Genomic DNA, 24992 nt, shown 5'->3' on the forward strand with positions numbered 1-24992 from the left:
AATCACATGGTCCCATTTCCTTTCACAGTCGCTATGCCGATGACACACAATTCTTCGAGTTTTGAAGCGGGGACACCACAACTCTGCAACACTGTTTCCTGATCTTGAGCACATTTATTCAGATTAACTATATTAGTTTGACTCGGTCGTCTCGTGTTTTGGCCCTTTCCATAGAGCTTCGATTTCCTGATTCTGATAAACCACAGCATAATGCATGGAAGATTAATCTTGTGACATAAAGTGGCCCGCTGGCTGATTGAGACGGAAAATGGTTCAAGATTAAGACGGCGTCCTCGTGAAACGTGCGAATAGGGGTGTTGACGCAGGTGTAACCGTCGGCTGCTCGTGTCTTCCTCAGCCACAATCTGCTGGACTCCAAGATCAACACTGTGCTGTCCCTGTGCCAGGACACCAACCTCCTGAACCCGGTCCACGGCATCGTCCAGAGCGTGGTTTACCACGAGGAGTCGCCCCCGCAGTACCAGCCCTCCTACTTACAAAGTAACGCACTCCCGACGGCTGTCCCGTGGCAACATGGGGAGCTTCCTTGCTCATATAGTCAGACACAACCTCCTGCTGTCGCATATTTGGCGGAGAGAGAAAAAAAAAAAAAAAACGAGGCTTAAAGCTGTGTGTGTTTTGAAAAGTAAACCAGCTCTGGACTTTTGTGAGTCAGCAATTTCTCCTCCTTCCTCCATGTCACCTCTCCTTAAACCCTCCCTCTCGTTTCACAGGCTTCGGCTTTAATGGACTTTGGAGGTTTGCCGGACCCTTCTCTAAGGTATGAATGACGCTTCCTCCAATCATTTCTTTCTTTTTTTCATTTTCCCTCGGATAGCCCCGCAGGAGGAATTCGGCCCAGTCAGCACTTTACGACAGCGCTGCAGCGCGCCTGCCAATTGGTGCGATGATATATGAACCTTAGAGAGACACACACACACACACACACACACACACACACACACACACACACACACACACACACACACACACACACACACACACACACACACACACAGAAGCTGAAGATGATTTGTTGTCCCGTTTTCTGTTTACACCAGATCATGAGTCCATCCAGCAGTTGTAGAATCACACTTAAGAACTCGTGTCACTCCGCACGCTGAATGCACAGCGTTCAGCTTCATAACCCAGAAGCCATGCCTGACACTCTTGACCCCGTCTGTCCCCCGTCGCCCCGCAGCAAACCCAGATACCCGACTACGCCGAGCTCATCGTCAAGTTCCTGGAGGCATTGATTGACAGCTACCTGCCGGCGGCCGACGAGGAGCGGGGAGAGGAGCAGCTGAGGACGCCCACGTCCCCGTACCCCCCGACCAGCCAGAGCCAGCTGAGCATCACTGCCAACCTCAACCTGTCCAACTCCATGACCTCCCTGGCCACCTCGCAGCACTCACCAGGTCTCTCTCTCTCTCAGGGCTGTTTGTAGGGAGGCACCGATATTGAAGAAGTATGAACGTTACACTCATTAACGTTGAGCTGGAGCCTGTGCGCCGACAAAGCAAACTCGCTCCCGCATCTCAAGGCTACATTAGTGTTCATAACACACTTAATTTTTCCTTAATAGAAAATCCGGGAAGGTCAAAACAGACAAGAGTTTTTTTTTTTTACGATCATGCTTCTTGAATATAGTGTGTGTGTGTGTGTGTGTGTGTGTGTGTGTGTGTGTGTGTGTGTGTGTGTGTGTGTGTGTGTGTGTGTGTGTGTGTGTGTGTGTGTGTGTGTGTGTGTGTGTGTGTGTGTGTGTGTGTGTGTGTGTGTGTGTGTGTGTGTGTGTGTGTGTGTGTGTGCGTGCGTGCGTGCGTGCGTGCGTGCGTGCGTGCGTGCGTGCGTGCGTGCGTGCGTATTATGCTTTCCCAAACAAAAACAGAATTCAAATAAAAAAGTGAGGATATGACCACCACAAAAAGATCATAGATGTGTGTCAAAAAATGTAGATGTGTGAGAATAGATGTGTCAAAAACAAATGATGGTGATACAGAAGGAGAAAAATAAATATGGAAAAAGAGAAGGGAAAATGTAAATATAATTAACACAAACTAAAAAGGAATATTTGAGTAAAAAAAAAAAATCCTCAATCTAAAATTGTGGGGGGAAATGAAGATGTGCGAATGAAGTGGAGATATGAGAGGAAAAACATAGTTTTTGGAAAACATCGAAGGGAGAAAAAAAAAAACTGTCAACAAAACTTGAAAAAGCTGTTTAATCAACAAAATGAAGAAGAAGAAAGAAAATCACTGCATGTGTGTGTTTGTTGCCCCTCCTGGTGTCGCTCTGACGTTCTGCACTCCTCCTCGGTTCTCCAGGTGTGGACAAGGAGAACGTGCAGCTGTCGCCCAGCTCCGCTCTGTCCAGCGGGGGGCGCACTCGCCACGGCTCGGCCAGTCAGGTGCCCAAGCAGCGCAGCGTCGGCAGCTTCAGGAGGCCGAGCATCAAGAAGATCGTCTGATGAGCAGAGAGGACCCCCCCCCCTCCACACACACACACACACACACACTTCTTGATGCTCCTCCGCACTCGTCTCCTCGTGCTCTGCTCCTCCTTCAAGGCAGGAAGAAAAAACAAACTATGCTGCTTCCAGGAGGAATGTTAACTTGAATTCTGCTGCTTGAGATTTCGTTGTTCTCCTCCTCACCCTCGTTGTGGAGGAGCTCCTGTCCTCCTCCTCATATTACTCCTCCTTTTCTTCAGCAGCAGTCAAAGAGGTGAAGCCGTGGAGATGACCTCCCCCACCATGATACACACTCCCATGCAAGACGGACTAAATTAATGGTGATGTTGCGGGAGCTCGGATCTGAACCCGCTTAGACGTCTGCAACCCCCCCCCCCACACACACACACACACACACACACACACACACACACACACACCTCTCCTAATCCTTGTACATATTTTACATAGACAGATTCTGTATAACTAGTCCTTAGTGCTAATTTCGATGTTGACGTTTTCTCCATGGTGTGCCTTTGTCAGGGTTTTTCAATGTGTACAATTTGTAAAGTGGAACCTCGCTGGGTGACGGGGGAGGGGGGAGGGGGGGGGCGGGGCTAAGTACAGGTACTAATTACGGAGGGCGAGCCGTCCACGTTCCCGCCAGTTTCACCCGAGCTGCATCGGCCTCCGATGAGATATTACAATCACCCCACCCCACCACCACCTCCTGCTGCCTGAAAGTATTTAACCTGTACAACTATAGTGCTACTACACCTTTCCACAAAAAAAAGGAAGAAAATCCCCTTTTTCCAAACACTCTCAACATGAAGATTGTGAGCCGCTAGGGGAAACGCCACCGTGTAAATAGCTGCAGGCTTTTTCAGTTCCTTCGGGGTTTATTTTGTGCTTTTATTCAGCCTTTTTTTTGTTTTTGTTTTTTTATTATGGAATTTATCTTCAGTGGCATAGCATTTTTAATTTGTTTACACAGCGAGAAGGAAAATAATGAATAATAAGGAAAGGCAACAATCCTCAACCTCACACTTCTTTTTTTTTTTTTTTTTTCTTCCCCCCAACCACGTGTTTGATCAGCGCGCAAACATGGGAGAACGCGACGAGATGCGTCTCCCCGCTGGGAATTAGCTCCAGTTACCGTCCGAGTTGAGGAGAAGTGGGGCGATTTTGGGCCCCGACACAGACACAACTTCGCAACCCAACAGTCAGGAGAGGTTTCTTATTCAAGCTCTTTGAAGGGAAAATCCCCGCCAGCTTTAAAAGTCCAACTTCGAACAATAAACTCCAAAAAAAGAGACCACAGCTTGGAACGTACCGAGAGTCTGAGAGTGTCTGTGTGGCATTAATCACTTCAATTTTTAAGTCTCATGAATTTAACAAAAAACTGCTCATGACCTCATCTGGGCCAGACCTGTCATACCACCTTGTAGCACAAGGCAATGTCGTTTTGGGACAGAGTAGACGGTAACAGATTTACTTAAATTTGACATATCATTTCGACTGTTTCCCTATTGCATTGCAGGGGTTTTTTGATCGGAATGTACAATATTTTGACTTGGAATATTGGAAAAGCAACTTCAAAATCTTAACTTTAGCCCTCGTCCTCCAGTACAACATGCCACATTTCTTCCTCGTATTTCGGCGACAGGAAATGATGGATTTTCCCTTCAAGAGTCCAAATAAGAAGCTGACTTAAAGCTCGTCCTGAATGAGTTGTACTGTCGGAGCATGTGAGGTAGCTGCCTTCCTTAACATGTCCTGCACTTGTTTTAAAGGTACAGTATGTGCTTTTAGAAATAGACTTAAAAGTAAAATGAGACGACTGAATACTCTGGTTTTCATGGAAGTTGTCAAGCTAAATAATTGGTCTGTTGAGTCTTGCAATACCGCCTTGTACCACAAGGTGGTGCAGTGAGTCACTCTGCCGTAACAAGTAACACGTCAGGACGAGTCGAGATCGAACACGCATTGTCGCCTCAAGTATTGGACAATCGGCAGTGACTCACCACTGCCACCCAGTGCACATCAGTGGTATTGCTTGAATTCTAACATGCTGTACCTGTAACACGCTCTCATTACACTTTATGTTCCAATTTATTTGCTACGCCTCGCATTGACTCGGGAGGGTTTCACATTTTTAACTTTTCCATTTACATCGTCGTGTTATAGACTCTTGTTCATCAGTGAATGTCATGCATGTCTATTTTTTTTTGGGGGGGGGGGGGGGTGGGGGGTTCTCCTTTCGATAACGTGCATGTGGAAGTACAGTGGAAGATGACTTAACAATCCGCATGGCCGACATCATCACTCCGTCCTTATGCATCACGATGTGTGTTCATATCTGGAAAGAAAGTTGATTTCTGACGTCTGGAGATCAGTGGCCGTCCGTCTTTATACTGAAGCGACTGTGAACGTGGCTTTGTCCTCGCTTGAAGAAGCAACAAATCTGAGGGAATTCGACTGGTCGAGGGTAAAGATCTTCAAATATCCCTTCAAAAGGTCACGCCTGGTCCATCCACCCACCCCCCCACCTCTCAGACGCCTGCCGTCAGCATCGTCCCTCTTACAATCGCGTCTTTCCGCGTCTCTTCGACGATACAAACAGCTGCAGTATTGAGACTTGGCGCGCCGGCACAGACGTTGGAACCGGCGGCGGAAAGACCGGTCTGGAAGTCGGCGGCGTGCAGTTGAGAAGCTCCGAAGCAGGCCGTTGAACAAGACTCGTTCCATTCGCTCGGCCGTTCCGAATGCTTCGAATCCCGCCTTAACGTCTATGCATGTATAGAGCCGTGCGACTCTTGACTTCGGTTCCAGTGTGGCTCCGTCTTTCGCCGCCTCCAAAGAGGCCCTCCGTGGAGGCGTCCTTGAATCTGTCCACGCTAGTTTTACGTCCTGCGCCGCGGTCGAAAGGAATCGATTGTCAGTCGCTTCCCCCCTGCAGTTCAAATGGATGCTCATATTTCATGGAAAGGGACATTTTTGTTACCCGTCTGAAGAGAATCGGGACCAAAGAGAAGAAATTGAGTCTTAACTGAAGGTGGAACATAAAGTTACACTTCATGCGTTGAACGCCGGACCCCTTGACCGTCCAGCATCCTGGGTGAAAAGTGTAACTTTATGTCCCACCTTCAATTAGACTCTCACCCTGAAAGCCGGACGGTCAAGATGTCTGGGGTTCACCCCGGACGGTCAAGGCGTCCCGATTTGGGTAATAATGGAGCGACGGCGTAAAGTCAAAGAGACGGGAGGATCCGATTCGTGCTCGAGAAGATCTTTCACATCGGGTTGTTTGTACATTCAGTGCTATTCATGGGTTTAGAAGTTTTTCTCTCCAAATCCAGAGCAGGTTTAAAAACAAAATGATTCTGTTTCTTCTTTTTTTGTTTTTTTTTTCCCCTCCGTGAACTCTTCAAACTGCCACAAAGAATGTCAATATTGTACATTTCTCCATAATGTGGACACACTGAATCTCTTAAATGTCATCAACAAATCTACCATTTCCACCACTTTTCTTTAGTCAAATAAGATATTTTAAAAGTACTCGGTTGGAATTCGCCACCTTTTTAAAAAAAAATGTTTTTAAGTTGTTTAATTCAGGGCTCGGCACCAACAACTATCTGGTCAGATAGTCTCAACTATTTTGTCAGTTCTATAACTGAGTTGGATAAAAGTTAATTTCTAAATATTTAAGACTCCAAAACCGCTTCAACAGCAGAACCCCAGCTGGGTAGGGCTTGGGCACACCGAGGTACCTGAATAGGTTTCAGAAAGTCGTGTTTTGGGTGAGAATCACAGGAGTTCCTGAATATACGTAATTTAAAAAGGTCGATTTGAAGCAGAGTTGGGTGAAGGTGGAATTATAAATATTAATACACTAAAGTTTTGAACACTTCAGAGGATTTGGTGTTAAACACAAACTTAATGTAACGCCAGTAAATCTTCTCTCATTGTTCTTAAAGAGGTTCATGGTTTGCGTGTCAAAAACTGCTTGCTAGGATTAACTTCTTTTTTTTTTACTCCATTTAATGTACTCGTCCAGGTACATCGACGCCGTGCGTTGAGAGAGGATAATGTTTGAATTTGTTTCACGGGGGGGGGACGTAGAGCGCTGACATTCTTCCCTTGCAACTGGACTGTTTGGCGTCTTACGACGGGCAACGGTTTGACTTCCAGTCGTACCGCCGGGTAACAGAAGATGTCGAGTTCCAATCGTGTTGTACAAACAAATACTTGAATAGAGGAACTTTAAAGCAAAACAACAACAAAAACTGCCAATGCAGTCGCTCTGTACTCTCGCTACTTTTAAAAACTCCAGGATGTGAAGTGGGTCCACCTGTCTCGAACTTCTCCACACTCCCCGTCGCCGCCGTCCTCCAGAAATCAGCCGCGCGCATTCCTTTCAACCAAAACACCGCCGGGACGGAAAGAGGAAAGGGATTTTAAAAAAAAAAAAAAGGAAAAAGTGAAGGGTCGCTTCATCTGAGCACCGTGTCTGCAGGTCGCCATGGTTTCCAGGTTTCAGTTTGTGTGTGAATGAAATGATTAAGGATTCTGTATCCATAACCTCTTAAACAAGTGGTTGACTTGCACTAATTTAAAAAAAAACAAAAAACAAAACAAACAAAAAAAAAACGGTCATGGATTTGTAAAGATGAAAAACCTCAAAATGTGGCATGTTTTATTTGATGTTATGCAAAATCTAATGTCTGTAGAGTATTAGTCTGAGTTTTGTTTTTAATGCAGTACGTGTGACAATTGTAAATACTTTGTGTACAATTTGAGATGGTATATTTACTACACTGTACATACATGTGATATTGTATCATTTTGTTTTTGTAAAGCAGTTAGTTTCTGTATAATAATATACAAATTGAACTATTCCAGTGTTAGTAATAAAATGTTTTGCTCTCCACGTGGCCTGAACCTGTGTGATGACTGCACTTCAGATGTAGATGTTTGTCGAACAAATTTAATGAGAAACTTCGGTCTAATCCCTGAAATTACAACATTTAATCTCTAATTTTTATCCAAACAGCATTTCACAAGTCCGATCTTTTCTGAGAGATTCAGGAAACTCATTTGTGCTTTTTATTTTTACACAACTTTCATTTACTACATCACTGATGTCTGCCTCTTTTAGAATTGACTTAGAAATTATTTTTAATTGCTTATAAATCACTTTCTGAATTAAAACCTTCATATATGTTCAACGGCCTGCCAGAAAATGTCAACGCTCTTTAAGATTACATAATTCTGCTTTATTTAAAGTTCCTGTCATGAAACGGATGGTGGAAACTTATGAATTCTCTTTTTATACTGTGAAAATATCAAAAGCTAACACATGGACTATGATTAAAATCAAAGGAGCAGAGAATGAGGAAACACTACAGTAATGACCAAAAAGGTTAAAAAAATATAGGTAAAATGATCAAACCAAAAGGTAAAATACCAGAAATAAATGTTTAAACGAAAGTACTAGATGAAAGTATTTCCTTATATTTTACACATTTTAAACAATTGGGACATAAAGATTAGCACTAGTTTATGTGCATTTTTAATTAAGTGCTCAGATGAGTGCGTTTTTTTTGACAAGTGGTCAGTGCTGGTATTGCCGCTGGTGCCCTCTCGTGGTCCGGGCTGTTATTACCTCTGCTGCCCTCTAGTGGTCAGTGGTACGGTATTACCTCTGCTGCAGTCTCGCGCGCACCCTCAAGTATCGCGAGAGTTGCCCAGCTGTTTAGTCTGTGTTTTTTTAGACGCGAGCTGGTCGGTCAACACGTGGGGAGCAGACCTCGACTTTCCACCGGGACACGGGTAAAAAAAACTCCCATTGTCCGGATCTCTCTCATCGTGGCGGCACCGAGGACTCTAAAATACCGTAAGTAAGTTCAGAGATCCCGGAGGGGACTCGGTAGACTGAAGGAGGGCGGGTGGGGGGGCAGCGTGCTAGCCATGCAGCCTGCAGCGTCTTGTGCACTCCACAGCGTGATTTCCTCCGTATCCACTCCGCGAGTCTCAGCGGGGGCACGCCGGCCGCACGCGCTAACCACGTACATCTACACGCTCGTTTGCGGGCCGTGTTGAGCTGGTTGCCCCGCCGAGTGAGCGTGTCGAGCCTATGTCATTGAACTACTAGCCCCGCACATCTTCCCACAACTTCAGTGTCGGTGCAGCCCGGCTACACCCCCCCCCCCTTATCCCGGGTTGTGTAACTGCACTGCCCCCCGGCTCCGTGCACATGCTAACGTCCCCCTCCGTGTGTGTGCGGGGTCGTTGCGGGCTGTCAGCGTTGTTTGTGTGTATGTGCGCGGTGCAGGTCGGCTGCCATTTGTGCCAGGGCCGGCTAGCCAGCTAGCATGACGGTCTGAGGCCCGTGCGGGACGGGGGCAGAGCCGGGCTTCCAGTGTCATTGTAACCGCGGCGTGACGCCGCGGACACGGGCCGGCTCTCCCTGTGCGTCCCGGTCGTGCTTGCAGCTCCGGTTGGAGGACACACTGTGAAGCACGCAGCTTCGACGGCGTAACCGGGCGGTCACGGTGTCCTAATCGAACGAGTCTGCGTGATTAGCTGGCTTCTCGGTACCGTGAACGCGTTTGTGCGTGGAGGCTGTAGCCTCAATGTCAGTGTCGTGTGCTAACTTCGCACTTTGGAGTGTGTGTGTGTGTGTGTGTGTGTCACTGTGTGAACGTGTGTCCTGCGGCCTCCTGCACAGCCACGCTGTATTATCCCCACTACTGTTAATGTCAGGTCACAACCACCTCTGCGGTGTCACGCCAGACTCCATGCTCTTTCCGGTGAATTTAGCCTTTCCCCCCGTGCTCCCTGCACGCCACGGGCCGCACTGCAGCCCGCAGCCGGAGCCCTGCGTGGCCACTGGAGTCTCCCACACTTCGGCTTCCAGCAGAAGGAGCTAGCGGCGTGGATTGAGTTTCCGTTTCTACTAATGGAGAACGCTCCAGGCTAACTGGCACTAGTTCTACTACGCCTGCACGCCTTTATTTTTAGACACACTCGGGTCATTTCAACGGTGTATTTTTTATTTTTTTTATTTTGAATATACATTATTATTATGATCAGTGTGCTTCTTTGTGGAGGTGCGTACGCCCGGCTGCACACTGCTAGCGGGATTACTGCGAGCCTCGCTCCCCGGGTGGAGGTATAATTAGCTCCGGCGTTCTGCCGGTGGCGGAAAGTCATCCTCGAGAGTTGTCACGTCACAGCGCGAGAGAGACGAGGTGGTCGCCGTTAGCCTGTTGCGACAGCCGGTCCACGGAGTCGCGGGTTCGATCCCGATGTGGTGCACCCGTCTGCCCACCACGTTTACCTACTACTTTATGAACAAATTTTCTTCAGTTTTGTAAGAAGTGCTGCACGATATTAAACAGAAGATAATGCTGTTTGTAGTGATATGACTTGCAAATACACTCATACTCGGTGATCACATCTTGATTTATAACTGCTCTTTCTCGGACCTATTTTTAACCAGATTTTATAAATCACACAGGTTTGCAGCCTCTCAGGAACTTGTTGATTTTAGTAGTTTTTATTTATTTATTTTTCTTCATTTTAATCCCTCTGTTGCCAGCATTGACGATAGATTTGTGATTAATTGTGCAGCTCCACTTCACAATCCCCCATTTGCTTGTTGGTCATACATTATTTTGACTAATACAAATTAATATAGTAGATGCTGTATGTTTTAGTAAGATTAAAAAGAATAATGTAGTCCTACATTATGTTTTTGCTTTACATGCAGTTACCACAACAGAGTAAATCACTGATGTAAATTTTTCTTTATTTCACTGGCCACACAAGGTCCAATTTCATCTCGAGTGGCCCTGACAAGTGAACTGACAGTAAGGCAATCTATGAAATTAAAGTTTCAATCTCCCCATACAAGAATACATCTACAAAGTAAGAATTGTGTATAATTTCAACATAATCGAATTTGTTAAGCCTCCTGGAGCAAGATGCATAAAAAAAATCATCTTGAATAGGCACATTTTTCTGAATTCACCCTCAGTGTGCTAATGCTACTTCACCAGCATTAAGAGCTGTCCTTCTACTTGGTAACGAAAAAGTTTCGGAAATTCGGTCTTCTGTCTATTCTAATGTTGGTTGTTACCGTCCTGGTGGTTCTGGAAGCTGAGAGCAATGGACAGAGAGAGAACTGGACTGTTTCTGGGTCACATTTACAGTTGACGTGTGTCTGCTGATAAGCGATAATACTAGATTATATTGTGCAACATTCAGGAGAGACTTCAGAGCAGAGATATCGAACTGCATGTTGATCAGGAACCATAAGACAAGGTGATTTATGTAGAACCCTGCAGACACGATTCACAAGGCTTTTGGGAGAAAAAAAATATAATAATGCAATGAAAATATAAGGAAATTAGATATTAAAACAAAGTTTGCAGCTAGGAAATGCATGGAAATTAGACATAATGAAAGCTTTATTGAAATGAAGGGAATAAAGTTAAAATCCTTTTATTTATTGGGACTCTTGAGGCAATAAGTTAAACAATGAGTGAGCGATCCTCATAGATGAGTATTCTAGCTAAACATAAATGTTATACAGTTTCTTGCTTTAACAACTGCTTAAAAAAATTTTTACGTTCCATCTGACGGCCAGCTTTCAGCCGGCAGGCTTTATGTTTGACAGTGTGGTTTATGAAGGCGGCGCTCGGCACGCTCGGGACCTTTTAGGAAGTCGGGAGTGGAGACGAAGGTCGGCCTGGTGAAGAGAAGCAGCAGTCTTCCCCTCTGCTTCGCTCTCCTGTTGTAACCTTGTCCAAGGTGAAAGTGGAGCGAATCGCCGTCTGCTGGTTTTCTGCCTCAGACCAACCCGGATCAGGGTTTTCTTCATGCTACAAGTTGAAACTTGACTTTCTGGAGTAGGTTTTTTTTTCTCTCTTTTTTAAATCCATATCTTTAACACGGGAGAGGCTTCACCCAGCTCTAGTTATTCATTAGCTCTCTGCCCAGTGACACGTTGAGCCTCCATGGCCGTCTCGCTTTTCCCTAAACACCTCCAATGCGGGTGTTCCTGATACTGAACACACACAATCGTCCGCTCTCCCCGAGGAGACCCCGGACAAAGACCAAGGTTGCAGGGACCTCGCGTAGTCTCATCATGACGACGTGTGTTTTCACTCAAAGAGACACAATAAGTGACTTTAAGCCGTGTTAGGTCAAGGTCACGGGCGTCCCCACGTGCTCTCCATGCCGGGTCCCCTCTGGTTTCATTTGGAGGACATTGCATACCTGCCGTCACAAGTCCAAAGAGGAACGAGCAAAAATGGCAAAATGTGAATAAGAGGCAAAGAGGGAGAACGCCGTCATAATACAGATTATAGGAGACTAAAGTGTTTTGTATTCATGGTGATACTCGACATTATCACATCTCGGTTTGTATATTTATTTTTATTTACAGCCACTTTATCAAAAAAGTGATTTAAAGTGAAGAAAAATACAAATATTCTGCAGACTGTTGAAGAATTGTATATTTTTTTGGCTAAATGAAAAAAACAAAACAAATTGGCGTTGGAATGATCGAAGTGACTTTGTTTTGATATTCGATTGGATATTTTCAATGTAATGTGGGTCAGCCGTTTTCGGTTCATTGTGAAGGAGACGGGATTTGTTGAAGAAGTTGTCTCTTTCGAAAAGTTTCACCTCCTTATGGCTTCTGCTTCTTCCGTTCTTACACTTCTAATTTAGCCGGGCGTATCTGCTCACCTGCAGTGCGGTCGTGTCTTAACAGAAGTCTTTGACGCGTCCCTTCACTTGCTTCGCTATATTTGGTTATATTTTGTTTAATGATGTCCTTAACCTTCGCGTAGGAATCCAAGTGAATAGATTCTCTCTGACACTTTATCTGTTGTTGGTGGATCGTAAAAGGTGAGAATGATTCAAGGTCACCTCTGTTTCTTCCTGAGCAGCACATTTTACTGGACTGGACAGATTAGGGGCGGTTCATTAAAAACGAGGTGAATTAATTTATGAATTAATTTTGAGGCGATTGTTTATCGAGACCGAGATCACATCTTTACTTATGCACTTTAAAATAACAGTTAACCATATAGGGAATCAAACATTCTTATAAAACAAGTTTTGGAATACTGTCCTTTTTGTAGCGTTGTGATGTATCCAGTTTGTTTGTTTTCTACCACAGAAAACAGGAACAAGCGTCTTCATTCCGAGGTGAAACCATAAAGCAATCTAGTTTTAGGATCGATAGTTTTTAAATCTATAGTATTTATCAGTGTTTAATATGCAATCCTAACTAAAGCTGAAAATGGTGTCGCACTATGTAGTTTGTTCATACTCTCAAAAAAATGAAATAAAAATTGTTTTGATTCTTGACGAGATTAATGCTAATATATGGTTGTTGTTTTTTTAAGATGACTTGTCCCATCTATGTACATTAAATGTACAGTTGCCATGTTTAATAACTTAATTTCTTCCTGTTTCCTTCAGGCTATTTGTAGCTCGTAAGAGGCGGAAAATGCTGCTACTTTTCTAGGATTTGTTGAATTATGATAAATTGTGAAACATCTACTTTTAACTTTTCACACGTTCACAGAGTTCTTTGCCTTCAAAAATCACTTGTTTCTCCCAGTTAAAGCACCTGATTGCACCTTTTGATTTGATGAGATTTTTTCTTTAACCTAGTAGCAAACGTACAATGAGATTTCCAATTGTAAATCATGAAATCTGTGCAGTTTTGCCCAGTTTGACACTCTGTCCACGGAATCACATTCGTGTTTGTGGCGGATTAAGAGGGACTCGTGTTATGTGGGGTTTCTACAGCCATAACTTTATAAGTCACATGTTGCTTTAGATACAAGCGTCAGTGGAATGAGTGAATTTGATTCCTAATGAAATGTTTGGAATTGATTACTTAAAGCTGCAACAACAAAGCTACGAAACCATGTGTGCATGCAGGTTTGGTATTTGGTCGTGCCGGCAGCCTGGTTGCATTGATAATTGTAACCGAGCCACTGGCAGACAGAACAAACAGGTTTAGTTTGTACTCTCGCTCTCCGGGCGTGTCCTAAAAAGACACCAGACGGACGAGTCGAGCCTCGGAGGGTCTCTTCAGGACGTCGCGGTTCTGTCACTCTGAAGGAAACTCTTTTCTGAACGCGTGATCCTTGATCAGACGTCCGGCAGCAGGTGGAGCGGCCGACACGTGAAACACGCTGCCTCCCAGCTCCGGCCAGGAGAACACTGGTGTAGGTTTCCCACCTCTTTGGGAACGAGTCTTCTCGGCTATGCATTATTGACGACCAGGCTCGTGTTGGGTGTGTGTGTGCGTGTGCGCACTTGCTTTTTATTCTGAATGTTGGCTATTGTTGAGGGCCAAGTGCATGCAGAAATGCTTTTCTGGAGGGTGAACTGGTGAGTTTTGTTTTGGTTTTTTTCTCTTTTTTTTCATTCGTTGATATTGGGGAAATGTAATGTGCACAACTAAATGCACTGAAGACTTTTTTTTTTCTCTCTCTCTCAAGTAGTTGATTTTAAAAGTACATTCCCACTCGACTGCACATGTGTTCATCATGACATATCAAAAATTGTATTGGATGAAATGAAGTAGCTATGCACTGCATGGATTCACTGCAAATTTCAAATGAAAATAAAGTAAATTAAAAAAAATGTGCGATTGATTATTAACCATAAATTGCACAACTTTCGAATAAAAAACAAATCTTGTAAGAACAAACGTCAATTCACAAAACAAATGTCATCATTATCCAATACTTGGATGTTCAACATTATTACAGATCGCATATTCACCTCAGGCATAATTTAACTTGAATGTTTAGATCCAGAGTAGGTAAATGTATGAAAACCTTGTGAGGAAATTAAAAGGAAACTCAAACTTTCAGGTCACTGTTATAACGGCTGATGTCAACGTTAATATCCTGAAAGAGATTGCATTAATTTAACCATAAAGGAAGTGTTGATGCTCATATTTCACATGGATTCCTCTGTTGGCTTTTTTTTATTTATTTTTTTTATTCGTGCCTCCTGTGCAGGTCAAAGTTGTGCCGTCTCCTTCATACTTGGGCAGAGGAGCCACCTACTGACCCCAGGATCACATTCTGGTGCTCTGCTGGCCTCTAAACCCTCTGTTACTGGACTAGACATGGCTTACAATCAGTTGTTAACGCATTTATATCTGGAGAGAATCATTAATGAGTTATTGGTGGCAGATGGGACCTTTTTCTTAAGGCGTCTGTTCATTATGCTCAAAATGAACTGCAGGTTTCTATTTGGTGCTTTTACCTTCGACTGTGTGTGACGGGAGTCGGCTCTCCGAACATGGCCGGACGTAATCGAGTCACGTCCACACCATGTGACACATTCCTCCAGGTGGAGGCGTGCACTGCCGGCTCCGTTAAGGAAAGGCATGCACACATGGCCTTTTTTTAACACTGAGTCGCCTCCTCCGAGATAGAACGCAGAGGGGCTGTCTCACACTGTCGTCCCCCTACCCTGGCCTTGTTTTCATTCATCTTACCCTTTCGTAGTTTTCAAAATGTTGCGCTTTTCAGAAACAAAAATTTAAAAACTGCTTTTTCACTTGTCTAAACGGCGAAAGCCCATCCCCGCTGATCACCTTGCATTCATTTTATTAAGACCTTCCTTGAATTGTTTCTATTCAGGCAGCCGCAGCTTCTAATGAATTTGCAGGGGATCCGTGTTTTAGTAATATTGGTGGCGCTTGCACAGAAAGCATGTGGTGGTGAGTTTTAGCATCCCATACTGGGATCCTGAGTGTAAAAACCTACATGCTCAAAGCTGCGAAATGCCACAAATTGAGAAAGTGGTTTTATAGTATTTAGTGTTGAGAATCTATTTGAGCACTGTTTTTGCTAAATAGAATAAAACGTTATTGATCCTTTACAAGAAATGTCTTATTTTCAGCATCCCTGCAGACACCAACACATTGAATTGCATATCGCCACCTCTTTAATAACTGAAAAAAAACCAAAACACTTGTAAAATGCCTTTATAAAAGACTATAATGCAACATTGCTCTGCTCCGGCCCACTTGCGGACTGATTGTGTTTGTGGCTGCTGAGCTTGAATTAGTTTGATACTCATGATGTAGTTTGTCCTCCATCCAAATAATGGTAAATATAGCAGAGGCTGGAGCTTTTGGAAAATGGAATAAAACTTTATTGATTGTTTACAGGAAATGGCTTCATGTCTGCAGCCTCACGTTCTTGTAGACACCAATATTCATCAATGGCTATAATAATGATTTATCATAAATTTAAGTAAAATGAGAAAATATATGTATTCTGATGCACACCAATTCAACGATAAATATCTGATGAATGCAATGACTCAGTAGTGCCATCTCATGTACAAAACTGCATGAAGCTGATAAATTACTTATTTAGAATCTGTTCCCAGACTTGGGTTAATTTTAGTTATCGACTCAAACTGTTGTGTTTTCTTTCAATAAGCCTGTAGTGGACGCTCTGTGTGTTTCTGTATGTTGGCCAGACTGCAGATTGATGCTATGCTAACACGCCACTGTGTTTTCTGTCTTTCAGGTGTAGCCGTTAGCGTCCTACGGAGATGCCGCTGTTCCGCTCTGTTGTGCCGTACGCACTCCCTGGGGTGCTGGCGCTGATCGGCTGGTGGTGGTACACCTCGCGGAAGAAAGAGCGCCTCCTTTGCCTGGACAGTGCCGAGGAGGCGCTGACCACCGCGGGCCATCTCCGATCATCTCCGGCGGAGGGAAGCAACGGCTTGGTGGAGAAGGGCTCCGTATCCTCCACAGACAACGGCGGAAGCCCCACGCACAGGCCTGCGAAGGACAGCGGTCGGAGTGCGCAGCATGAAGACATTTCCCACATCCAGGTCCAGCGCAGCGAAGCGACTCCTTCACAGGAGGACGCCGCTCCTCAGACTGGCAGGCTCATCGGCGAGGAAGTCCAGAAACAGTCGCCAGAGGACACCTTGCAGATATCCCAGAAAGCCCAGACGGACACGGAGAGCAGTTCCTCGGAGCTGCAGAAGCCTCTCGCCGAGGTCTCGGCGACGGTAGAGGAGGTCGTCTCCTCCCAGCAGTCAGCCCAAGTTGGCAGCTCCTTTCCCGCGTCGCCGCCGCCGCCCTCAGAGGCGCAGCGGCCGGAGCCGGAGGGCGAGGTGGCGATGCACCATGGCGGTGGCGCGGCACAAAAGGAGCGGGCCGACTGTGACGCCACGCCTGCTAAAGAATGGAGAACGAGCGCGTCGGAGGTCAGCTCTCTGGAGACGCCGCCACTGGAGCTACACCAACACGTGGCCACCAGCACGCCCACCGCGGCTTTAGAGTCCACCGTGACCGACGTCCCGCTGCGCCGCAGCGCCCCGGAGGAGCCGCAGGAGCAGGACCTGGAGCTGCTGGCAGCCGGACTCATAACCGAGGTCATCTCGGCAGCCACCCAGGAGGTCCTCGGAGTCACCGGCTGTCAAATCACCGACAAGAGCCAGCTGGGCTGCTGCAGCTCGTCCTTCCTGGGCGGCGACGCCAGGCTATGTTCCCCCCAGGACACCGCCACGGGAGGCGACTGTATAGAAACGCCAGAGAAAGTCGAGCCGGGGATGCCCAACGGCTGCCCCTCGGCTTCCATATGGGAGCCCCTGGAGGCCAGCAGGCGGCTCCACCAGACACACGACGCACAAAGTGGCCACTGGCCCGTGGCCTCGCCGCTATTGCGGAGCGTCGCGCTGAAGGGCGACGAGGTCGCGGCGCTGGCCGAGGACTCGGCCTGCAGCACGTGCCACTCGGAGGACGGGCTGAGCAGCGAGGACCTGCAGAGCAGCGTCTTCCACAGCCAGAGCTGCATTCAAGTGTCGCACCTGGCTGAGAGGGACGCCGCGGGGCCGCAGTCGCTGGTGGAGGGCATCACGGAGGCGGCGGTGCTGGCCGCCGTCACGGGCGACTCGGTGGAGGTGGCGTGCGAGCTGAAGAGGCTTAACGGGATGGGTCTAAGGAACGGAGCTCACGGGACGAGCGAGGCGGAGACGGACCAGTCTGGAGGTGAGACGTCAAACGTGTTGGCATGAGAGCCGAGCGTTGGAAGATCTGGAAGGTTCAACTGGTTAATCCAGTCAACTGAAACCAGATCTCAAAAACTAGAATGAGCTTTCAATGCTTGAAATGTTTTAATTGGAAGATCCAGAGAAAGTCTGCAGCCTGAGAGAAATCCTGACATGTCACACAGGAAAATGCTGCTTCATTTCAAACTTTTGAGTTGTATAAAACTAGTTTGATGCTTTTATTGAAATGCCCTCAAAATAAATCTCTTGTAAATGTAAGGTTAAACTGCCAAATCACTAATGGGTGTGATCGAACATGTTTTGAAGTGTTGGTACAGATGAAGCTATCAAATCTCAGTAGAATACTTGATTTTAATTTGTTGAATGTCAATGGGGAAGTTGAATATCTTTATGAATTACGACTTTTCTCTGTCGATTTGTTGGTCTTTCTGTCCCATTTACTCAATGTTTACGGTGAGATGCAGTTTACAGTGGAGTTTTTGTATTTTTCTCATGTGGCTTTATCATTTTTGTCAACAAAAACCATGTCAGTGGTTGGATTTTAATCGACAGTCGCATTAGTTCTGCGATTGGCGCATTATTTCTTGCCTCTTTGTATTTCTTTCATTTGTCATACAGTGACATCCAGTGGTCCCACATGGCATTTCGTATACAAGTTGCCAAACAGCAAAAATGTGACTTGTAATCCAGAAGATGATCTGTAGAGTAAAATGTGGTTAGCATAGTGCTTAAGCTGCGCCGTATCCTCTGACCTCCTCGCTTGAAGCGTCTCCTGCACAGCTGATAGAAACGACTTCCTCATTAGAGTCACTTCATGTGGATCAGGTGTGGAGCAGGAAGGAGGAGCAGCAGCTCTGCAGGCGGCTGCCGTTCGCACCACAAACACTCATGTCGTGGCTCCTCTGAGTCCGATGATGGGAGGGTGCGAAGAAATCTGCAGTAAACTGTTTCTGGGGTTTTTTTTAAATTTCCATTCTTCACTGTAATGCCGTTTAAGTCTATTAAACTGTATTTCTAGCAGGTTGTGCTCCATCCTCCGGTGCCTGACGGTGATGGTAGAGGAGGTCCAAAGTTTATTTGTTCAGCTTTGTCGCAGCGGCAGTTTTTCTCCAGATTGGAACCAAAACCTGGTGTTTTTAACCGCGATCTCGCACTTCCAGGTTCTGATGTCAACAGCATGGACTCTGTGGACAGTGGCTGCACGATGGGTGTCGGGGAGAGTCAGGGCAACCAAAGCGCCTCCTCCGGCTCGGACCTCGTCGTCTGGGAGATCGAGGTGCCAAAGGTGAGTCGAACAGACAAGGCCAATTGTACGGAACGCGTGTAAAAACCTACTATTAATGGACGAACATGCATGGAAAAATACAGTCGTCACAGTATTTGGACACATCAATTACAATTCAACCTTGATTCTTTAACTAAACGCTTCCTTTACAACTTGCTCATTGTAAGGTAGTTGCACGTCTCTGAACTCTTTACCTGTCCGGATAAGAATATCTGGTCCAACACTGGTTTTCCTCAATTTAATCCGTGGATTAAATGTAACGTACCGTCTTGTTGTCTTCGTCTCGTGCGGTCCAGCATCTTGTGGGGCGGCTCATCGGGAAGCAGGGGAGATACGTGAGCTTCCTGAAGCAGAACTCCGGTGCAAAGATCTACATCTCCACGCTGCCTTACACACAGGAGTTCCAGATCTGCCACATAGAAGGTGAGTGCGTTTCTCGTGCTGGACTCCTCCGTCATACCGGAGAGGGAGAGGTGTGACCCCGCCGTGTGGGTTTCCTGTCCCCCGCAGGTTCGCAGCAGCAGGTCGATAAAGCCCTGTCTCTGATCGGGAAGAAGTTCAAAGACCTGGACCTGACCAATCTTTACGCCCCACCGCCTCTCTCACTGCCTTCACTTCCCATCACCTCCTGGGTAAGGACGCACTCTGGGATGTGGAGAAACTACATTAAGTACATTCATGGAAAATCTGGCGTCCAAGACGAGACTGAAGCGATGATCATAGCTTCTTTTAAATTGTTAATCTGAGAACGGATCAATAAAATTTACTTCAGAAATGCAATAGTTGCATGTTTCAGGCCAAGTTTCTTTGCACTACATACCATGTTTAGGTGTTGATACAAGATTCAACATGAGCTTGTGGTTTACATGGAGAAGTCGTCAGCCTTGGTGCATCTTGAGAAGGATCTGGTCTTCATTCCATTCTTTTCCACCTTTCTACCCTCCTTAATGAAAATGTCTGCACTTGGCAGATATAAAAGATGGACACAACAGTTTCTTGTCGGATAATTGCAAGTCTTATGTTTATCTGACCACTTGAATGATCATAACTTCGGATTTTTTGCGGGGCTGTAAATGAGTATACAGAAGAGTTATTTGTTCTTGCTGGAGAAAAAGCATCAAAAATGGTAAAATGCTTTACCAACCCTTCGGGCATTTGCCCCCATTAATATGAATAGAATAACCTGATGTCAATAAAATAACATTGCCGTTTTCCTTCATCTCTCTGAACAATTTCTGGATTGATTTCTTGAAAAGAACACGACGTGAATTATTTCTCGATGTGGTCTTTTGTTTTATATACAATGCGTCTTTTCTCCAGCTCCTGCTCCCCAGCGGGGTGACCGTGGAAGTGATCGTGGTGAACATCGTGTCGGCCGGTCACATCTTCGTCCAGCAGCACACACACCCCACCTACCACGCCCTGCGGAGCCTGGACCAGCAGATGTTCCTGTGCTACTCCCAGCAGGGCACCCCGGCTCTGCCCTCGCCCGCTGAAGGTCACTCTGCGTAACCCCCGTTTCTCTCACTTGGAGACACGCAGCTCGGCGTGTCCATGAAGATCTTGCAGCAATCTCCTTGACACTTGTTTTGTGTTGCAGTGGGTGTGATCTGTGCGGCTCCGTCAGTGGAAGGAGCCTGGTGGAGAGCTCAGGTTATCTCCTTCTACAGCGAAACCAACGAAGTAGAGATCCGATATGTGGATTATGGAGGCTACGACAGAGTCAAGATCGACACGCTACGGCAGATAAGGCGAGTGTGATCCTCCCACTGTCTGATGGTGTGACAATGTACCACGAGATGTAGTGAATCACTTTAATCCCACATGAACTATGAATCCATTGGCAACTGTTAATGTTTAAGGATTTCTAGAAAATGTGATTAGAAAAAGACTCCCATGTGTTGGGCTGTATGAGCCACGTGTGCATTATCAATAACGCACTGCTTTTATTCACATGTTTGAATGAAATTTTTTTTTAAACGGCAGGTAAATTCAGGGGAAAATTTGGTCGTTAGCAGGTGACCGGCCTGACATATGTGCTTTTATTCATGTTCCAGGTCTGATTTTGTAACGCTACCGTTCCAAGGTGCCGAGGTATTACTTGACAACATCGCCCCACTTCCAGGTGACATTTCAGTTCATTTAGAATAACTTTTAGCAAACCCTTTTAGAAAGACGTGTTGATAAATCACCAGAATTTGATTCACTGGGTTTTATTTTTGGTGTTGCGTTAACCAGGAGAAGACCGTTTCTCAGCTGAGGCCACATCTGCGCTGGAGGAGGTGACCAGAGGAGCAGCGCTGCTCGCTCAGGTAGGACCACCTCACAATGAGTCTCTCCCGCAGCGACACAGCACATCCAACTCATCACCGCTCTGCATCTTCTCCAAAGGTCTCCAACTACGATAACAACACAGGACTTCCACTGGTCCATCTGTGGAACATGGTGGGGGAGGAGGTATGTAGACGGGGATGATGGGATTCTACATACTGTCTGATGTGATGTTTAGGATTATGGTTAGTCTGGTCTGTGTAACATGTCGAAGAAAAAAACACTTTTTATCGCGCCACGCCGATTTTTCAAACAAGCATTCAAGATGGTTGTCTTGAAATGTTTGCATGTCTTCATGGGCATTTGTAATGTAATCGGTATAATTTAAAATCTAATCCTCCCATTTTCTAAACTATTTATAGAATGCATCCAATATCCTTAAATGATGGAAACATGCATTTGGATGTAGCGCTTATTTTTTTTTTCTCCTGGTTTGTTTGGTGATGTGTGTGTGTGCTCCCCCTGCAGGTGATTTCAGTGAACCGCACCCTGGCAGAGAGAGGTCTGGGTGTTTGGGTGGATGCATTTTGAACTCCAAAATCTCCCTCCTCTTCGAACTAACCGCCCAGCACCTCACCTCCCTCCTCCCTCTCTCCCTCTGTGGGTGGCGGCCTCAGGCCGAGGTCACCCAGGGGAGGGGGGGGGGTTCCCCAGACTTCACTACACACCACCGGATCGAAGATTGTTTTTCCTTTTTCCTCCTTGGTTTCTGCTCTTCTCTCTCCTCCCCTCATTCCTTCCAAGAGAAATTAAATCTAGTTTGCCAGCGTTTTCTCTGCGTCAGAGTGAGACCACCTTCCGCCTCTTGTTCATGTGCGCTGAAGAACATGAAGCAGGAAAGGAAGAGGTACTTTTCTTTCTTTCTTTTTTTTTTTTCTTTTTTTAAGAAAATCTATATTGTAACAAAATGGCTCCACCCAGTGGTTTGTTTCTTTCTTTTTTCTTTTCTTGTTTTTGTTTTTTCCTTTGGTCCTTTGCTCACGGACTGCTGTTCACCTCCCTTTGGACTATATATATCAGATTAAAATATATATAGTCGCCCCGGTATCGTCGCCTGTAGGGTCGCTCTTATTTCAAAGCTGGTGGGATGGAGGAAGCTGGTGGTCTTTCTCCAGCCTCTCGAGTGGGGGAGGCGGGGTCCAGCTGCCTTCTCGCTCCACTTTGTTGCCCAACATAACCTACACGCCATCACTGAAGAGCCATAAATCCAACACAGGTTTTACCTCCAGGATTTCTTTTTCTTTCTGGCATCATCATGTGGGTCCTCCTTGTGCTGTTTTTTTTTTTGTTTGTTTGTTTGTTTTAAAAACTGACAAAGACCCACTTTTTTCCCCTTCTTGTTGACCACCTACAGATCCCAAAGTCTTCTCTCTCTAAGCTCATAAAAGCTGATTGTCTGTTTTTCTTCTTCTTCCCTCAACATCGAATGAACTAATTATGGACTGTGGCACTATAACTGAGTCTGACTACATTTTTAAAACACTTAAATGGTTACTGTTGTAAATCCGAAGGGAATCAAAGCTGCTAGACGTCCGTGTTGACTCCTCGTATACCTGTTAATACTGTGCCCTCTCATGACCGACGGCTTGTCCACTGGTTTGAATCCAAAGGAACGCAGATCTTCTGAGCGGAGGTGAAAACACTCAATCGAACGGGGAAACTATGAGATTTGCTTTGAAGTGCAAGAAAAACTGTCCGTCTAGTTTGATGGTGAATCTGTGGTAAAGCCATCACTTTTGCTCTCGTGTGTCAAAATACACGATGAGGCCAAACAAACCTCTCCACTTCAGATTGTCACAAAGCTGCTCTGGCGGCTCAGGGTTTTCCTTCCCCAGCAGTCTTTTATTACAAACATCATTGCTTGTGCCCCGAGTTTAGCACTTTAATGCAGACTAGAAGGTGATGCTGGTGTCAAATTGCGCTCCCAGAAGTCGTAATCAGCACCTTGGTAAAGCAGGCCAATCAGAAGGCGGTGAGGGAGCACTTACAGGTGATCTATGTGGGGAATAGTTGACGTACTGTCGATGGAAACGAAGTGCACTGACCTGGGAGCCGTCACCGCCAAGTGGCTCCTCCAGTTATGAATCTTTTCATTTCAGCTCGTATTGATTGAGCAAGAAAACCAAATATAAATACACTTTAAACGACAAAAATTTAACCTGACAAACTTACTACCAACTCGGATTTTGTTGTTTTGGCAAGTTTGAAGTCCCTCCTACGAAAGTGGAAGTGGGCGGAGTTCATATCCTGAGCCGATGGGGGTCATGTGCAGACGTTTTTGGTCCCAACGGTTTCTATGGCGTCGCAACGGAGCCGGAACTGTGGCGCACGAGATCCCATCATCTTGGTTTGGAAATCGAGAGTTAAGGATGATTCGACCTGATGCTAATCTGGTTCTTAAGCTCCTAAATCATTTGTGTTGGGTTAATGTGTTACGAGGAAGGCCTTGTTAAGACGCCATCGGACCTGAAGTCTGACCTCCTGACCGACGACGTAAGAGTTGACTCGTAAACTCCAGATCACTTTTGACTGACGGGGGCACGTCTGCGAAAGCCCTGATCTTAACTCGGAACTGATGCTTTGTTTGCTGGGCGTAACCCCCCCCCTCCACGTCTCTGCGCCGGGTCCACCACGAATTGCGCTCTCACACGTTTTGTCAGTCGACATCGGACCTTCTCTATGCTTGCACTTCTTTGGTAACGATGGATTGAACCCTGTGAGGGATTATCTGCCAGTGACTGTAATTCTAAACGACGCAGCCCGTGTCCTTTCTTTCTTTTTAACGGGAATGAAATCACTGGTTCTCTAGCAATAAGGCAGCTTTATGTTGACTGACTGAAGGACAGATCGGGCAAAGGGTAACTTTGGGTGTTTAAATTTGACACAACTAAGCTGAATACTTAAGTGTATAAATGTTGTCAAACGATACTACAAAGTCTCTATACTTCAATAATGTATCTCAGGAATGGGCAATGTGGCGGGCGAGCAGTCGGTCGACCTCCCGACAGTTGATGATGGGGGGGAAAATGGGACTATTATGTTTGAGTTCTTCAGACGTAGAGAAATTGGACTTTTGGTTGGATGGACCTGGAGGGAACCCGCATGCTGGTGCTGGAATCGGAGCAGTAGCCATATTGTCTGTAGCTCCTGTGAGTTTCTGCTTTCAGTCTTTCTTTTCAAAGCCCCGCCACCTTTAATCCTTTCCACCCGCTGTCCAGAAAACCTCAGCACACCTTAAAGATCCAGCTCGAGTTTGGTTCATTTCTCTGTAAATAAGATATTTGACTGTACTTTTCTATAACACTGGAGAGAAAGCGATATAAAGGGAACATAATTTGCCGTTTTGGTTTTCAGTTTGCTTCGTGCTGGTTCATCCCGCCTCCCAACCGTCGCTCGCTCCGCCGCCGCCTCAGGCTGTGGGACTGAGGGAAGTGTTTGCATAGATAGACAAGTCATCATTTGGTTATTTAAAAATGGGTGAGCTGTCGTGCCCAGAAGCATTTAACGTGTACAGATCGGTTTGTTTGTTTTTTGTTTTTTTTTGCTAGGCTCATCTTAAGTTTGATTTGTTGATTGTACAGATCTATTAGGGGAAAAAAATAAAAGTTATTGAAAGTGTTTGTGGTCCGTTTTCATTCTTATATGTACATGTTTGAGTTGTGGAACGGGAAGTATTCCAGCCGATTCATTTATAATCCAGAGATGACACACATCCACACTTGTGGTTAATATGATGCAACTGTTCCTCCACCACATGGCCCCATTTATCACAGGATGGAGAAATGAATCCAGTCCAGTATCCTTGGCCGTCCATCACAGGCCTAATGCAGATACACACAC

At 45.8% G+C, this 24992-nt stretch overlaps 2 protein-coding genes across 4 annotated transcripts in view; both read left to right on the top strand.

The window, feature by feature from the left end:
- Positions 1–2605, top strand: part of nf1a (neurofibromin 1a) — a 57217-nt gene extending 54612 nt beyond the window's left edge. Inside the window, 4 exon segments of the mRNA XM_080512326.1 lie at positions 359–501; positions 735–781; positions 1202–1418; positions 2325–2605. Coding sequence (XP_080368452.1) covers positions 359–501; positions 735–781; positions 1202–1418; positions 2325–2467 — 550 coding nt within the window. The 3' untranslated portion in view covers positions 2468–2605.
- A 5620-nt stretch (positions 2606–8225) lies between these two features.
- Positions 8226–24770, top strand: akap1b (A kinase (PRKA) anchor protein 1b). 3 transcript variants are annotated; one of them, XM_080513011.1, is made up of 11 exons: positions 8226–8345; positions 16042–17516; positions 18697–18821; positions 19118–19244; positions 19332–19453; positions 20142–20319; positions 20422–20572; positions 20879–20946; positions 21060–21133; positions 21213–21278; positions 21621–24770. In XM_080513011.1, exons 2-11 carry the CDS (start codon positions 16067–16069, stop codon positions 21681–21683), a joined length of 2424 nt encoding a protein of 807 aa, XP_080369137.1. In that variant the 5' UTR covers positions 8226–8345; positions 16042–16066; the 3' UTR covers positions 21684–24770. The 3 variants fall into 3 exon arrangements, with proteins under 3 accessions (XP_080369137.1, XP_080369138.1, XP_080369139.1); XM_080513012.1 differs by lacking the exon at positions 8226–8345 and adding an exon at positions 13594–13707; XM_080513013.1 differs by lacking the exon at positions 8226–8345 and adding an exon at positions 13762–13873.
- The last annotated feature ends 222 nt before the right edge of the window (positions 24771–24992 follow it).

This window comes from Blennius ocellaris (assembly GCF_963422515.1).
Source record: "Blennius ocellaris genome assembly, chromosome: 2".
Taxonomy (NCBI): Eukaryota; Metazoa; Chordata; class Actinopteri; order Blenniiformes; family Blenniidae; genus Blennius; species Blennius ocellaris.